Source organism: Salmo trutta, chromosome 32, assembly GCF_901001165.1.
Source record: "Salmo trutta chromosome 32, fSalTru1.1, whole genome shotgun sequence".
NCBI classification, from domain to species: Eukaryota; Metazoa; Chordata; class Actinopteri; order Salmoniformes; family Salmonidae; genus Salmo; species Salmo trutta.
In genome coordinates this window covers 22,128,103-22,145,807 of record NC_042988.1, presented here as the reverse complement: position 1 = coordinate 22,145,807, position 17,705 = coordinate 22,128,103, and the positions used below count along the sequence as shown (strand labels likewise).

The window sequence follows — 17,705 nt, the reverse complement described above, 5'->3', positions numbered from 1 at the left end:
TAAAGAGATCAACATTGTGAAAAATGTGGTGTTTTTTTACAAGGCTGGTTTTGACCCCATCATTTGCACAGAGCAGGATTAGGAGAGGTTTGGTCCGACTGGCTGGCTTGCTGTGTAAAGGTATTGAGCTCCCCTCAACTTGACACATTTGACATATGAGGTGCGGTGTGACCCTGTCGCCCTCCAGCACATTACTCCGGTTTTCCCCCAGCCATCCATCCTCTCTCTCAGAAAGGTGTTTGACTTTGGTGGCTAGACCAGGTTTCTGCTCCCATACGCCGCTGTAGCTGCTGTTGCTTTTCATGGGTTTACCAAAGTGTGACAACAGCTTTTGATTTATGGGTTATTATTGAAGCAGTGTAGCCTATCGCCAACTCATTATGAGTTTACATTCACATATATCATAGCACGCAGATTGAATACACCCCCCCCCCCCCCCTCCCCATACCTAAAAGAAGGAAATAGAAGATTTGGAGCCCCAAAAATGCTAGTGATTTGTACAAGGGAGAAGAAAAAAAAACTGAAAATATGAAAGAGGATTGTTTTTGCCCTTTAGCAGCTGAGCCTATATGTCAGACTCCCAAAAAGAGACTCATTTAAATGTCAAGGTCAGCATTATAAATCACCAAAGCGAAAGGGCCACCTTCTGATTCTTACCAGTCTATTGCTGCTGCGTCGGCAGCAAACAAAGTGCCTCTGCTGCTCGGGAGGAAATAGGGGCGTTTCCCTCCCAAATGAGATGCAGGCGTTGAATATGTGTGGAGCCCCTAATGGAGGGAGATGTTAGTGGCGTCAGACATTAAAACTGGCTGTTCGTGTTTTTAAAAGCACCACTAATCTGTCTCCCTGTCAGCAGGGTTGCTGGTGTGTACCGTTCATTAGGACACTTCCCAATCCCATCCACCTGCAGGGTTAACACCAAATTACACTACATACAGCCAGCCGTAATGGCCATTGTTCTCCAGGTGAAATCCTATACCAGTCCATAGGAGTGCTTCTATATGAGGTATCATATAACTCCATTGCAGACTTACTGTAAAATCACTAGGTGTGATTCCACTGTGTCTAGTTTTTCTCCTGTGAGTCCATTGGAAGATCGTTTGAAAGTGTTCTGAATGTGTTGTATATCTGATCTCCTGCTCCTCCCTATATACCCCCCACCCCTCCTCCTTTTCATACACATTTACACCCCAGCCTCACTGCCAAAATGAATTCATCACAGGCTGGAGGCCTATGATGAATTCCCCCAAAACATATCACGGTAATGAATGAATCAGTCCAGGGGAGATGAGGAGGATGAAGAATAATAGAAGTGATGGGGTAGCAGTGTTGTGATGGAGTGGAGGAGGAGAGGAGAGAGGGAGACTAGGGCGAGAGCAGGAGGAGCCTTTAACGCAGGACCAGGTTAATCATGAGAGAGAGAGAGAGAGAGAGAGAGAGATGTGTTTGTATGCAGTGCTGCAGCTCGTAATCAGACAGTGACTGGACTGATTGAAGGTTAAGGAGGGATCTGGGGATCTCCCAGCCCAGAGGCTTGTCCTCTAATCTGTAACCATGGAACTCCCCCAACACCCTCCACCCATCACCATTGGCTGTTAAGCGCTGCTGGAGGACAAACGTGGGGCTGTGGTAGACTGGGAGGAGACACAGATGGGGTGTGGGATTTGGTCAGCCGGATGTTTGGGTCTCAGTGGTCCCGCCATCCAGCCCATCTGCTCCGTGCTCCCCCAGGGCCTGCACATCCAGCATGGCTACACAGCAACCTTCACCTCCCGCCTGTCTCTGTCTGGACTACAGCACCACACAACACTGCTCCTTACCTACCTACAACAACCTAGAACAACCTTCCCCCTCAGCTAGCATACTGTTGCCTCAACCAGGTGAAAGCCACAGTGTGGAACTAGTGGGATTGCATCCATTACCAGGCTGTGTTTCAAGGCTAGCCCTGGGTGGCGAGGGAGGCGGTGGCAGGCGGCGTCAGGAAGGATGCGTACAGCAAATGTGGATCCTTGCTGAGTACGGCACAAAGCAGTGGGTTGGGGAAGGGGAGAGTGCTCGATGAGGCACACCCAGAAAAGATTACATCTAATGTATCCTTGTCTTTCCCTAATGTATTCTGTCATAGGAGAAACCACTGCCACATGTCTTGATATAATGTGTTCTGTCAGTAAGGTAAGCAATGCCAACATTCCATCTCTCTAAAGTCCTCCTTCCTATGTGTTTCTCCACAGTAACAGGTTTCCCTTACCCAGCCACAGGGGCTACGGTGGCCTATAGGGGTGCCCACTTGCGAGGCCGGGGGCGGGCTGTGTACAACACCTTCCGCACAGCACCTCCACCACCACCTATTCCAGCCTATGGAGCGTGAGTATCTGTGGACCTGTAGTACACTATACTGACAACATCAACAATCAACCATTACAACAGTTTTACTCTCAAATGTTTGGTTGCTGCATTTGCAAACAATTGTGTTATTTCATTTGTGTGCAATTGTGCATGAGTGCAGCATGTGTCTGTCTGTCTGTCTGTCTGTCTGTCTGTCTGTCTGTCTGTCTGTCTGTCTGTCTGTCTGTCTGTCTGTCTGTCTGTCTGTCTGTCTGTCTGTCTGTCTGTCTGTGTGTGTGTGTGTGTGTGTGTGTGTGTGTGTGTGTGTGTGTGTACATGTGTGTGTGTACATGTATATGTGTGTTCCAAAGGATGAATATCAAGGCCATAGGGAGTTATAGAAAGCAGAGATAGCATGTTACTGGGCAGGTCTCACTGGACTGTGATGATCTCCTGGTTGATGTGAAGCATTCAGCCTCACACTCCTCTCTTATATCTGCACACTGCCTGGCTGCCTGCCTGCCTGGGTGTCTAGGTGTCTGGGTGGCAATGGGAGTGTAGGGGAGAGGAGAGGTCTAGCTAACCGTGGGCCTAGCCTGGCTGCCTGGCTATCTGTGATTAGATCAGGGCCTGTCTGTGGCGATGAGTGGAGAGGAGAGGGGAAGAGAGGAGAGGGGAGGGGAGGGCTCCAGTGATGAAGACAGGTCCTAGGACTCTGGGTCCCCTACACCTCCCACCCACTCTGGGGTTCTACGTTCCCCTCCTGTCCTCTCCTCTCTACTCCTCTTCCCAACTCCTCGCTTCTCCTTTGTTCTCCCCTCCTCCTCTCTCCACCTCCTCTCCTCTCCCCACCTCCTCTCCTCTCCCCACCTACTCTCCCCAACTCCTCTCCTCTCCCCACCTCCTCTCCTCTCCCCACCTCCTCTCCTGACTTCCCAGTGATTTATATGTTAGCATCACGTGACCGATCTACTTCCCTGCTGAGCTCCCTCTTTTCATTTCCCCTTCCCTTTCTCTTCCTCCTTTACTTCCTCCCCTCCACCGTAGCCTCCTGACAACACTGCAGTGACTGGAAATACCTTTTTTTTTACCAGAGCAGAACATTTCATGGGAATTGTGAAATGGCTGCATTTCCCCCCCTTAATATGTCATTCATTATTTGTGGTGCGCAGCAGCCGGTAAGAGCTGACCCTGTAGACGTGCAGAGCCACTTCCATCACTCTTGTTTTCCGCCATGCAGATGTCTGCTTGGCTTGCTCTCATTGGAAATAGGCTAGGTTCTAAACATCAGTGTGCTGATCCAATCTGTCTGCATATAAAACCGCCCAGTACCCAGATGAACTAAGGCGTCTCCGCCATTGCTCTCTCATTTCACAGAGTGGTGTACCAGGATGGCTTCTACGGAGCAGAAATCTATGTAAGTACCGTTGTCTCTTTCTCTCTGCGTGCTCAGATGAAACAGAAGTAAAGCAGACAAAAGCAGCCAGCCCTGGAGACTAAAACACCATCTCTCCAGCCCCCAGCGTTCCCCCTGCCTCTCTGCCAAACCCGCGTCGATTAGGCATCTCTCTGCCGTGCCAAGAAACCCGACAACAAAATTTAAAACCCCCTCAGCTCCTCCCTCCTCTCCCTCTCTCTCCTATGATGTCAGACTTTGGCAAACAGACAGACCCCAGCTCAGTGTCCCGTGTCAAGTCGGGTCGTCTCTCCCCTTAAAATGGCTTTTGGAGGTGGCTTGTCTCCGGCCTGTGTGTGTGTGTGTGTGTGTGTGTGTGTGTGTGTGTGTGTGTGTGTGTGTGTGTGTTTGCGAGCATGCATGCCTGCCTGTCTCTGTGTGTCTGGGTGGGGACAACCCTCTCTCTCTTTCTGGGCCAGGGGGCCTGCGTGGGGCCTTAGTGGGACAGCATGGGGCCTTAGTGGGCCTGTGTGGGGCCTTAGTGGGCCTGTGTGGGGCCTTAGTGGGCCTGTGTGGGGCCTTAGTGGGCCTGTGTGGGGCCTTAGTGGGCCTGTGTGGGGCCTTAGTGGGCCTGTGTGCCTCCAAGCCATCACAGTGTGAGAGATAAGAGGAGCGGAGGCAGATAAAGGGATTAAGCTTCCCTCTGGGGGGCTGTACATGCAGGCAGGGGCCACAGCACACACAGCATCAGGCCGGCTCCAGTGAACACTGCCCTTCACAGAGAAAAGCGGGACGCTGTGGAGATAATGCTGAAATTACCAGGCTGCCCCAGTTTGACAGCAGTCCAAGCGTTTGGGGGGGAATGTTATTTGTCATTTAAATCTGTAGTTTTTTGGTTCCTCTCTGTCCTCTGCAATAGGGAGATGACAGCAGGTGCAGACAACAGTGCTACTGATTGCCTCTTACTTTCACCCTGTCTGCATACGAGCAAAGGGTCGGTGTCTGGGAACAAAAGTTCTGGACTCCACAATGATGTATGGCTCAAACACAGCCCCATGTCATAGCACTGTTTGTGAGTGGCTGTTAGCGACACCAGCGGAGTGAACAGTGTAGAGGAAAAGTGGCTTAATGTGGTCCTGTCGGCCCTGGGCATTTGGCCTCCCTCCCTCCCTACCCTCCCTCCCTCCCTCCCTACCTACCTACCTACCCTCCCTCCCTCCCTCCCTCCATCCCTCCCTCCCTCCCTCTCTCTCTCTCTCTCTCTCGCTTTCTCTCTCTCCCTCCCTCCCTCCCTCCCTCCCTCCCTCCCTCCCTACCCTCCCTCCCTCCCTACGCCCCCACCCTCCCTCCCTCCTCTCCTCTCCTCTCCTCTCCTCTCCTCTCCTCTCCTCACCTCCAGCTAAGCCCTGGGTCTCAGTGCCCTCTGACCAGTCCTGGGGTATCTCGCCCCATCGCTCAAGCCGTCAGCCTTTCCCCTGTGCTTTACTGCCATTAGTTTTGGCAGTGGCCACTGCACGGACACTGAACGGCTTCAGACTGCCGGAGTGCGCCCAGAGGTCTCCTGTGACAACAACAGCAAGTCCCACAAGCCTCTCTGTCCTCCACTATCATTCAGAAGACATTAGCCATGTCTGTCACTGTCATGACCTAGTCAAATTCCATTCATTTCAACAGTCTGGAAGAAATTGTCATTAAAAAGAGCATCCAGGATGAGACCCCAACATGAGACCCTGCTTCACAGGGAGTATATTAGGAATGGATGTATTCATATTCATACACACAGTCAGGCACACACGTGACGTGCACACGCATGCACACACACTGGGGCGAGACACAATAACAAATGTGTTGCACTGTTGTGGGCAGGATTTGACATGTGTGCAAGTGATTTATTGTGGCTGTGTGTTGTTGGGTTTTGTTGCTGTAATCAGCAGCACTGTCCCAGGGCATGGCCATCCCACAGGAACTCCTCTGCCTGGCCTTAGCCATGACTTCCTGCCTCCATGGGCAGGGAGGATGACTCAAATACAGAGCCTGGTCCATCTGCCCTCTGACCTGATTCCCCAAAGAGCCCTGGCCACAGTCTTTAGACGTCCTATCTCCACGGTAGTGTAGCTCGCCTTTGGACTAATAGAACACGTATTATTTACAGCCAAATAACAGGTTATTCTTTTCCCTTTTTATTTCTGTGAGCTCAATGCACACTTTGCTCAGTTTCTCTATAGATGAATCAGATCAAGCCCGAACTGTGCGGTGTAGTAGGGAGTTGTAGTTTTAAACAGGCCAATATTCTACATAGTTTAGAGCAGAAAACGTGGTAATTAACTACCTACTTGTCCGGTCTGTGTGGGTGCACTGAGAGGGACTAGAAGAGACAGAAGACGTGCGATCGAGTAGGAGAGAGAGCAGTTGCTTTGCAAGGTATCTCTACCTGAAAATACATGATCAAGTGATTGATAGTTGGTATTCAGCCGTCATAAAAGTATGCCTTATTTATGTTGAAGAACTATTAAAACAGTGATTTTGTCAGACAGCAGCTCTATAGAGATGATGACTGGAATGAAATAGAAAAGTTATAAAATAAAACAAATGTAATATACACAACAACTAAAATATATTATTAAAGTAAAGTCATGTGAATAAAACATTAATAAGTGATAAGCAGTTACTACCTTCATGGGACTTTTATTCATTGTTTTATTCTGTGTTACACCATTCAACCGACACAATAAATAGCGCATTTAATGTAAAAAAAAAAAATCGTCATCAAAAATCATGATTATTTTTTAATAATTAAACCGAAACCGAACCGACCTCAAAAAGCACTCTCAGCACTACCACCTGTATACCCACCGTAGGATATAGGATGGAGATGGGCCAATGCTCCATTGGTGCTAATAGAAAAACAGTAGGTGAACAGCTTAATTTTTCAGTTGGAGTAATGACTGCTCTCCCCAATGAAGTTTTTCATTCCTTCTCCCACTCTGGCAAATTAATACACAGGCCCTGACTTCCCAAACACCAAGCCCCAGTTACAGTGCCTTCAGAAAGTATTCATACCCCTTGACTTATTCCATATTTTGTTGTGTTACAGCCTGAATTCAAAATGGATTAAATATATATTTTTCCACATAATAACAAAGTGAAAACATGTTTTTAGAAATGTTTTCTAATTTATTGAAAATTAAATATAGAAATATCTATTTACATAAGTATTCACACATGTTCGTATCACCTTTGCTCTTTCTGGGTAAGTCTCTAAGAGCTTTGCACATCTGGATTGTACAATATTTGCACATAATTACTTTTAACATGATTCAAGATCTGTCAAGTTGGTTGTTGACCATTGATAGACAGCCATTTTCAAGACTTGCCATAGATTTTCAAGCTGATTTAAGTCAAAACTGTATCTGGGCCACTCAGGAACATTCAATGTCATCTTGGTAAGCAACTTTGAGGTTATTGTCCTGCTGAAAGGTGAATTTGTCTGCTAGTGTCTGTTGGAAAGCAGACTGAACCAGGTTTTCCTCGAGAATTTTGCCTGTGCTTAGCTCAATTCCGTTTATCTTGATCTTAAAAACAAGCATGCCCATAACATGATGCAGCCACTACCATGCTTGAAAATATGAGGAGAGGTACTCAGTGATGTCTTGTGTTGGATTTGCCCGAAACTTAACGCTTTGAATTCAGGACATAAAGTTAATTTCTTTACTTTAATTTTTTTTTACTTTAGTGCCTTATTGCAAACAGGATACATGTTTTGGAATATTTTTATTCTGTACAGGCTTCCTTCTTTTCACTCTGTTAGTTAGGTTAGTATTGTGGAGTAACAACAATGTTGTTGATCCATCCTCAGTTTTCTCCTGTCACAGCCATTAAACTCAAAACTGTTGGCATCGTGGTGAAATCCCTGAGAGGCTACATTCCTCTCCGGTAACTGAGTTATGAAGGATGCCTGTATCTTTGTAGTGACTGGGTGTGTTGATACACCATCCATAGTGTAATTAATAACTTCACCATGCTCAAAGGGTTATTCAATGCCTGATTTTTTTTATGTTTACCAATCTACCAATAGGTGAACTTCTTTGAAAGGCTTTTGAAAACCTCCCTGGTCTTTGCGATGGAATCTGTGTTTGATATTCACTACTTGACTGAGGGAATTTAAAGATGATTATATGTGTGGGGTACAGAGATGAGGTAGTCAAACACTATTATTGCACGCAGACTGAGTCCATGCAACTTATTATATGACTTTTTAAGCACATTTTTACTCCAAAACTTATTTAGGCTTGCTATAACAATGTGGTTGAATTCTTATTGACTCAAGGCATTTCGGCTTTTTATTTTTTATTAAATTGTAAACATTTCTAAACTTCCACTCTGACATCATGGGGTATTGTGTGTAGGCCAGTGACACAACATCTCCATTCAATCCATTTTAAATTCCGGCTGTAACACATCAACATGTGGAAAACGTCCAGAGGTGTGAATAGCTTCTGAAGACGCTGTACGTCTTGGTTTGCTCCTGTGCAACACAGTACGTGTGAAGAAAAAGGGGTCTCTTCAATAATGCAGCAGGCCATTGCTGCTTTCCCATTCTGAATGTGGGATGATTTGGGGAGCGTTATCACACCACTGTTCTGTTCTTTCTCATGTGGACCATGTTGTGCACCTACTGTCACGCAAGGTGCCACAGAGGGAACACATGGCTCTCCTCCCCAGTCTCACAGGGGATCATTCATTCTCCGCTGCCTCAGCTACCAAATATTAAACAGCTCCCTCTGGTTGTGTTCTGGGCGTCTTGCACCTAGCGTTGCCTCAGTACATACTCTTCGATTAGACTTTTTTAATGATTTCATATGAATACTTGGAAAATGAATAGAATATGCAGTTTTGAAATGTTCCCAACAATGGACAATGTTGCAAACCCGATGTTGGATCTTTTAGTAAATGCTTGCTATTATTTGTTTGAGAATACTGGTAATATACATGCTGTTGTGGGTGGTTGTCTAACTGTCTGAGTCCAACAGGGGGGCTACGCTGCGTACAGATACGCCCAGCCCACCACCGCTGCTGCCTACAGTGACAGGTGAGTGCATTCCACGTGCTGCATAAAATAACTAATATTACTTTGATATTGTGATGGATTAAATTAGAAGTTGTGACAAGGTCTGACAAGTGACGTCAACCTTTCCCCACTCTCCAAAGTATCTCCCACATAGGAGGGTGAAGATAAACTCTCTCTGGAGTTGTGACCCTCCCTCAGATTGAACTGTCCATTAGGAGATCCACTATGGCCTCAGGATAAGCACACAAAAAAGTAACCTTGTTCGACAAGATGATCTATCCCATGCCTCTCTGCCTTTGACGGGCGAGAGGGTATATCAACTGTATTTATGAATGGCCTGCGGTCTGCGGGAGGAAGGGAGAGAGGGATGGATGGGCAGGGACTCTATCACTTCTGACTGATGTCATTCGGGTTCAGGTGTGCTCCGTTTGAGGAGGCGTGGCTGATTCATTCGGGCCTTCAAAGCCGCTGTCAGGCTGGATGTGGGCTGGTTTGGGAATCTAATCTGGGAGGGATTGAGCATGTCACTTGTGATAACGTACACCCTGCCTGAGAGCCTGAAGATCATATCGATAATGTAAGATTTATCTGGCCTCGCCGCACTGCGAATTATGAGCAGCCGTGCTCGGAGGGAGCAGAAATTGGACAGCGGCTTTTTCCTCTGGGAGTGATTTAATTCCTGTTTCTCTTGCCTATATTTTCCTCCTGAGATTTAATGTAATTCACCCGAGTTGTTTGTTTTGCTTTGTTTTGCTTCCCTTGTCTGTTTGTTTCTTTTTGAATAAGCGGTCATGCCCATTGGATCAATAGGGGTTTGTCTCAGCAATACCTTATCAGACTTACCAGCGGAGCAATCAGCCAATCATGAAAGGAGGTCACAGGGATCATAAGAGGCTTGTAAAATCCCCATAAAATATGAAACATTCATTTTTCAAAAAGCTTGTGCCCACAGACCTGCTTTTATTACCGAGGCCCTGCCCGGGGCCAATCAGCGTAGTGAAGCCGCGTGACGTACGTTCTGAGGGGCCGTTTGACCTCGAGGTGGTTAGCAATGCCACACTGGTGAGAGCCCATTTTGTAGATAGATTAGCCTTAGTGGGCCTCTGGGGTTTGGTGCTCACAGTAGATAAGAGTATCACAGAGACCACCCCTGACCATGTCATGGTACAGCCCATCCTCTCCCCCTGGAGCCTTCTCATCCAGCTCCTTCACCCTCCACGTCCTGCTCACTGACCTTGGGTGTTGGACTCCAATGGGACACACCATATTTAGATCTTATATAACTCAATGTCCTCCTCGCCCCGCTCCAGCCTTGTAGGCTGGATGTCTTGTCTCCTTAAGGAAAATGACATTTCTCCCTCTCTCCTCTTGGTTTTTATTCCTGGTTGATTTGGTGCCCTCAGTGCTTGGCTGGGAATGCCTTATCTGCTCCGTACAGACCCTCATTTGCAAGCGAGCATTGAAGAAAAAAAAGTAAATAAAGGAATATGTGAAGTCGAGTAAATAAATAAATAAATAAGGCACACATCTTGTCCTGTCTCAGAAGGAAATTGGAAGGATTAGTTCCAAACCAGTAACAATGAAAAGACAGTGGTGTGAGCCCACTGTTCAGCTTGGGTAAACAACAGCAGGGTGAGAGAGCGTACACAGACTGGGCCCAAGCCCTCCAGCACTTCTATCTTTCTCTGTTTTCTCTTTCTTTCTCTCTTTCTCTCTCTGTTTCTCTTTCTCTCCCCCCTCAGTACCCATCACTGCCAACTAATCGAGGTGACAGTGAAAAGGACAATGTGTATTCACAGAGAATGATCCAACCACCTTTGAACTCCTTTTCTACTCAGCCTTGTATCATTTTCTAAACCAGGGGGTAGAGAGAGGGAAATAATTGTTTTAGAGACTTGAAAGTGTTGACTTTAGGGCCAAGTATCAAACAAGCATTGAAAATATACTCTACGTCAATGACCCTAATCTCCTGGCCTTTTCCATTGCAGCTATGGCAGAGTCTATGCAACAGCAGACCCCTACCACCACACAATCGGCCCTGCCGCTACATACAGTGTGGGGACCATGGTAAGTCCACTCTCGCTTTCCTCTGCACCCGGTTGTTGGCTAACCACACGAACACAGAGCAGAGGCCGCCAGCCGCAGTGCTCTGTCGCTCCAGGAGCACTCGGAGATAAAGACCATTGAACTAAGCCAAGTCAGTGGGCTTTATTTCCTCTTTGTCATGCTGTTTGGCACAACCTAGTGGAGTGCAGGAGAATTCCCTAGCATGTGGTCATTGTGAATTCAGTGAAATGGATTTGTTTCATGTTATGTCACACAAGCTCACCTCATACATACAATATTAATTTGATTCAGGCTTTTTACTGCTAAAATGGGAATGATCACTACAACTAATTCAATCCAAACACATGGGCATCTTCAACACTAGTATAATCATTCTATTCCTGCCACTATTCAACTCCAAATGAGTTGTTCCATTCTTCCTTTCAGCCGAACTCTAAACTTTAAGGGGTGAAGTTGAATGGTTAATGTCTGTTTTTAGCTAGCTTTTGCAGCTAACATCAAAGATGAAAATACTATCAGTAAAAGACCATCCTATAATGGGGAGATAGTTTCTCAATGTTTTGTTTTACAATGAGGGCATGGGACTGGGCTCATAGAGTAATTTGAAAGATGAACGACCATCAAACGCATGCAGCAGTGTGCCGTGGGACATGGAAGAGAAAGAGAGGGAGGGAGGGAGTTCTCTCACTCACCCCTCCAGTCCACAAGGTTGATGGGACGAGCTCTCTGCCAGACAAATGACTTAAACGTACCATTCCGGCATGCATGCGATTTTTCAACAACATAAAAAACAGCGTACAGTTCCCCGGTGCAGCTGCTAGCTAAAAGCTTTCATTAATTAAGACATTTATTTTTTTCCTCTTCATTTACTTAATTAAAAACTGTGCTTCTTTTCCTCCAAATTTCCTTCCCTTCACTGCCACTCTTAGTCACCCTTTCTTAGCCAGGCTGAATTTGGCCCTTCATGTCTGAGCTTGGGTTGTGTGTGTGGGGCAAGTTGAGGGGATCACTGTGGTGGGGTGGAAGTTGAGGGGATCACTGTGGTGGGGTGGAAGTTGAGGGGATCACTGTGGTGGGGTGGAAGTTGAGGGGATCACTGTGGTGGGGTGGAAGCTGGTGAGGTGTGAGACCCTGGTAGTGAATAAACCATCTTGACACAATAGGAGTTCAGATCTTACAGTGCAGAGACACACCATGAAATAGATTCAGAAAAAAAATGGTTTGCTTACTAATTCTTTAGTCCTCTTTGATTAATGGTTCCAAAGGAGAGAGCAGCGATTTTTGCATTTAGAAACCTTTCAATAATTAGTTCCTCCAAGGTTGCTTAAAATTCTCTTTGCTGATTTCCAGCGTGCAAAAAAATTGCAAATGCTTTTTTATACTGATAAAAATTTTATACAAGCAAGAGGGTTCCTTTAAATTAAGGGCTATTTAGCCTTTGAAGGTTTGGGGCTTGCTCAGAGTACATGGGATATTGTGTGTGTGTGTGTGTGTGTGTGTGTGTGTGTGTGTGTGTGTGTGTGTGTGTGTGTGTGTGTGTGTGTGTGTGTGTGTGTGTGTGTGTGTGTTTTCCCTGGTTAACCAGAGCATGGCAGTAAACCTAGGGACCAATATCCTCTGGTGCAATACACATCCAGAAAGGTGTGGGTACCACGGTTGGACTTGAAAGAGAATTACGATTAAACTCCTTTGAACTTAATTCGCTTTGGTTGGATCTATGACATTGTTGTAGCCTGGAAAGCCATTTCATGAGGAATGTTTTCCTACAGTCAAAAGCATGAAACAAGCACAGTATTTTCCAATTTGTTGCTTAATGTAATTAATGCATGGAAACTGCATTTGAGGGCGGGGCCCACTTCTCCATGTAGCAAGCCAAAAGAAGAATATTGATATCTAGGAAAGGGTTTTTCTCTCTGCTACAAATAGCAAAATTATTTCAGACTAATTTCATACTTTATCACTACCAGGTTCTTTATCCTCCAGCTCCAACACCTGGACCGGCCCTCCTCAGAACACACACATACCCAACTTATGCATACTCTAATGAACAAAAACTATTATTACTTTGATTAAACCAGCTCAATTAAATGCATTTAATCCCATGTCTTTCAGACACAGACGTTGTAACAAAACCAATAAAGGAAGGAAATTTGTGGAAAAAACAGAACTCAACAACCAAGCTGTCACCACCTTAATACTGATTGGTCCTTTTTCATCTTTGATGTTGCAGGCTAGCCTATACAGAGGAGGGTACAGTCGCTTCACTCCCTACTAACAGAAAGAAAAAGAGAGAAAGACAGAGACATTACCCCCCAACAAACAAAAATCAAACAAATTAACAAACAAGCAAACACCTCATCCTTCGTGGAGCGCTAAATCAAACTAAAAGCTTCCAGGTCCCAATGCTGACCCCTCCCCCTGACACCCGCCCTCCCGCTACAGACGATTTCTACAACCTTTTTGATGTCATCATTGGTCTGCTCCTATGATTTGTTTTGTATTCATTTTGTGCTTTGGATTGATTTCGGAGAAGTTATGTTCTGCACATGTGACTGCTGTAGATGGGTGCTGTGTCACCATAACCAATGTGAGCCTACTGTAGTACGCATGATGCATGATCAGAGGGGTGTGTTTCTGCAGTGACCGTCAGATGGATGACAATCTAGTGGGGCATTAGATACACTGTTATTTAGCCTATTCTTGAATTGGAATTCAATTAAATTCAAGCAGGAAACAAAATATTGTATTCCAATTAGCATTAGAAATACATAATTATCGTAATAACAAAGACGATGCACATGCCCTGCTAATTCTTATTTCACAAGACGCCACTGTCAACTGTATGATTGCTCTGTAATGTTGGAGTGTCCTAATGCACTTGAATTGGAGTCCTAACAGTGATGTGGTGTGACAGCATGCAGAGTGAGGGCCATTGCACCACAGTGAGGGGTCAGAGTTCACCTGGGGTTGAGACTGGGCTAGCTCTCGCTAATGTGATGGCACTCTATGCGAAATGACTTAGGATTGTTAAGGATTCAATGTCTTTGTTTATTTCAGGCAGATTTTTTCTACACTAATTTGCATGTTTACGTATTATTAACTAAAGTGTAAAGTGCATTCAGAAAATATTCAGACCCCTTGACTTTATCCACATTTTGTTACGTTACAGCATTATTCTAAAATTGATTACATTGCCCCCCCCCAATCAGTCTACACACAATACCACATAATGACAAAGCAAAAACAGTTCTTTTTTATTTTTTTGAAAATATATATAAAATAAAACAGAAATATGACATTTACATAAGTATTCAGAACCTTTACAAAGTACTTTGTTGAAGCAATTACAGCCTCGAGTCTTCTTGGTTATGACGCTGCAAGCTTGGCACACCTGTATTTGGGGAGTTTCTCCCATTCTTCTCTGCAGATCCTCTCAAGCTCTGTCAGGTTAGATGTGGAGCGTTGCTGCACAGCTATTTTCAGATCTCTCCAGAGATGTTCGATCAGTTTCAAGTCCGGTATCTGGCTGGGCCACTCAAGGAGATTCAGAGACTTGTCCCGAAGCCACTTCTGGGTTGTCTTGGCTGTGTGCTTAGGGTTGTTGTCCTGTTGGAAGGTGAACCTTCACCCCAGTCTGAGGTCTTGAGCGCTCTGGAGCAGGCTTTCATCAAGGATCTCTCTGTACATTGCTCCGTTTATATTTGCCTCGATCCTGACTAGTCTCCCAGTCCCTGCCGCTTAAAAACATCCCCACAGCCTGATGCTGCCACCACCATGCTTCATTGTAGGGATGGTGCCAGGTTTCCTCCAGACGTGACGCTTGGCATTCAGGCCAAAATGTTCAATCTTGGTTTCATCAGACCAGAGAATCTTGTTTCTCATGGTCTGAGAGTCTTTAGGTGCCTTTTGGCAAACTCCAAGCGAGCTGTCATGTGCCTTTTACTGAGGAGTGACTTCCTTCTGGTCGCTACCATAAAGGCCTGATTGGTGGAGTGCTGCAGAGATGGTTGTTGTTCTGGGAGATTCTCCCATCTCCACAGAGGAACTCCACAGAGGAACTCTAGAGCTCTGTCAGAGTGACCATCGGGTTCTTGGTCACCCTTCAAGGCCCTTCTCCCCCGATTGCTCATTTTGGCCTGGCAGCCAGCTCTAGGAAGAGTCTTGGTGGTTCCAAACTTCTTCCATTTAAGAATGCTGGAGGCCACTGTGTTCTTGGGGACCTTCAATGCTGCAGAAATGTTTTGGTACCCTTCCCCAGATCTGTGCCTCGACACGATCCTGGCTCTACAGACAATTCCTTCGACCTCATGGCTTGGTTTTTGCTCTGACATGCTGTGGGACCTTATATAGACAGGTGTATGCCTTTCCAAATCATGTCCAATCAATTGAATTTACCACAGGGGGACTCCAATCAAGTTGTATAAACATCTCATGGATGTTCAATGGAAACAGGATGCACCTGAGCTCAATTTCGAGTCTCATAGCAAAGGGTCTGAATACTTGTAAATAAGGTATTTCAGTTTTTTATTTTTAATACATTTGCAAACATTTCTAAAAACCTCTTTTTGCTTTGTCATTATGGGGTATTGGGTGTAGATTGCTGAAGAAAAAATTATATTTAATCATTTTTAGAATAAGGCTGTAACATAACAAAATTAGCAAAAAGTCAAGTTGTCTGAATACTTCCCGAAGGCACTATATGTGACGTTTAGAGGTGGCTAATCATTATTTTTAGTAGGCTACACTGTCGACTCATCTATGAAGTACTGTAGTGCAATTCCTGATAACTATTCACTTTTCAGTATTGCACAAAACATTCTGTACCTCAGGATAAACCACTACAAGTGATTTGATCTGACAACTAATTGTATCAGTAGAATGCTTGTCTGTTTATTTTCTTGACATAATCAGTGCTTGACTTGGGCAGGAGCTTACCAGAGCTGAGCACCGGCACCTCAGATGTTCTACTGCTTGAGCTCCTGCACCTAAATATAAACAATACCAGGACCCAAAATGACTACCGGCACCTATTTCAGTCCAAGTCAAGCATACCCACCAAACACTACCAGTGGGTTCCCCCACTTTACAATGACAGACCATTGTCTTATTGGTTTATTTTGCCCAAATCTCTCTGGAAGAGCTGAATTACTAGAGCAGGTTGAGTGAGAGATTATAGACTTTCGATTATGAGGAGAGAAATGGACTGTGAACATGATTGCATCATATTCCACTTTCAGGAGAAAATACCTTGTTCCATACAGCTCTAGGAAGAGTCTTGGTGGTTCCAAACTTCTTCCATTTATGTATTATAACACGTGCGTGTTGTCATACCATATTAATGTACTCGAATACACGTCTTCAACTCAGTAGTTAACCCATATGAACTCTTGAGAAAATGGGAACATTTCAAATCAACTATTTTGTAAGTAGATCAGGCCAAGAGACAGGATATAAAGATCCGAATACAACTATGGAAATCTATAATTACTCAACTATTCGTATAATGATATAATTTACGAATGTATCCTCTCAAGTGTTATCTGTTTGTTAGACTTTATTTGTGTATTTTGATCATTTTGAAGGTGTGACATGATTATAAAGACATCTTATACAAGCAGTTATGTTTAGTCAACATGTTGAACATGATATAGATTAATGTTGTATACCAAAATAATATATCATCACTTGATCAAAGAAAAGCATAAAACATTGTTCTTCCTTTTATATACCAGTATTTAGGGTTCTACCATGGGGGCTTTTATAGGATTCAAAAAAGCTTCAGACATAGTTATGAATGTATTTGTAGGTGTTTCTGATTAAATTACTCTGTGTGTGTGTGTGTGTGTGTGTGTGTGTGTGTGTGTGTGTGTGTGTGTGTGTGTGTGTGTGTGTGTGTGTGTGTGTGTGTGTGTGTGTGTGTGTGTGTGTGTGAATAGTAGGTTTGACACAACCCATTTTAAATGACTTTCCTCCCCATCCACTTTCATTGCGCCAGTATAAAACGGAGGGCTGCTCTGAGCGCCAGGGGAACTAACACAGAGAATCCCCCAAGAACAACGGCTCACTGAAGCCAAGTTCCACTGTTTCTTCAACTCAATTAGCGTCTACGTTTTAAGCTGAATTTACAACAGTAGAAGTCTGCTGTTTGAACACATAGGCTTGAGACAGCTCCACACAAAATATATATATTATAAAAGAGACAGCTCCACACGCATGCACTGAACGGCAAGTAAAATACTCCCCTCTGCCTTGGTCAAAGAGAACCTCGTAGCTTTGAATTCTCCCTCTCACTGCCTACCAATTCCTAATGATGCCCGTCATTACAGCTGTTGTTTCAAAATCCTATTTTGCAGACGGCTACTTCTACACTCAACTTAATTGGAGAGAGAAACTTAGTAATTACTATAGTACCAGTTGATCCGCTTGAAAGGAAATCGACTATTTGAATCCCCCTGTTCAGTTTGGGTGCAGATAAGTCATAGATGAGTTGAGTAGGAAAGCCACAGTGTCAGAGACTGAGAGCAGACATCTTAATGAATGCTGTTCTTCTGAAGCTATCGTTTAGCAAATACACTGGAGGCCATAGTGTGACGAATAGTAATTCATGTTTTTCACTGGCTGTGTGTTTTTGAGGTTTGCCAACTTCTTTTCTCTAGTCTAGATATCCTGAAATCTATCTCCGTGACAACTCTTTGACTCAATAAATCACTTTATAACTCCTAACTCATTGATAACCTAACCTTGATACAGTAAAACAGAATCTTCCACTTTAAGCAGCCACTCATTTCCTGTCTGCACGTGAACCAGCCTGATAAGATGCTAGCTCCTATGAGAGGAGCATCAATGCCC

General features: G+C 44.9%; 1 protein-coding gene across 5 annotated transcripts in view; it reads left to right on the top strand.

Moving 5' to 3' along the window:
• LOC115171427 (RNA binding protein fox-1 homolog 3) overlaps positions 1-17,705 on the top strand; it is a 242,826-nt gene that overhangs the window by 219,791 nt on the left and 5,330 nt on the right. For 4 of the 5 annotated variants that reach the window (XM_029728233.1, XM_029728230.1, XM_029728234.1 and 1 more), the window contains 5 exons: positions 2,232-2,364; positions 3,703-3,742; positions 8,752-8,810; positions 10,778-10,856; positions 13,087-13,182. In XM_029728233.1, coding sequence (XP_029584093.1) covers positions 2,232-2,364; positions 3,703-3,742; positions 8,752-8,810; positions 10,778-10,856; positions 13,087-13,131 — 356 coding nt within the window. In that variant the 3' untranslated portion in view covers positions 13,132-13,182. Of the gene's footprint in view, positions 1-2,231; positions 2,365-3,702; positions 3,743-8,751; positions 8,811-10,777; positions 10,857-13,086; positions 13,183-17,705 lie in introns of those variants that run through there. The other variant, XM_029728232.1, reaches the window with a different exon arrangement.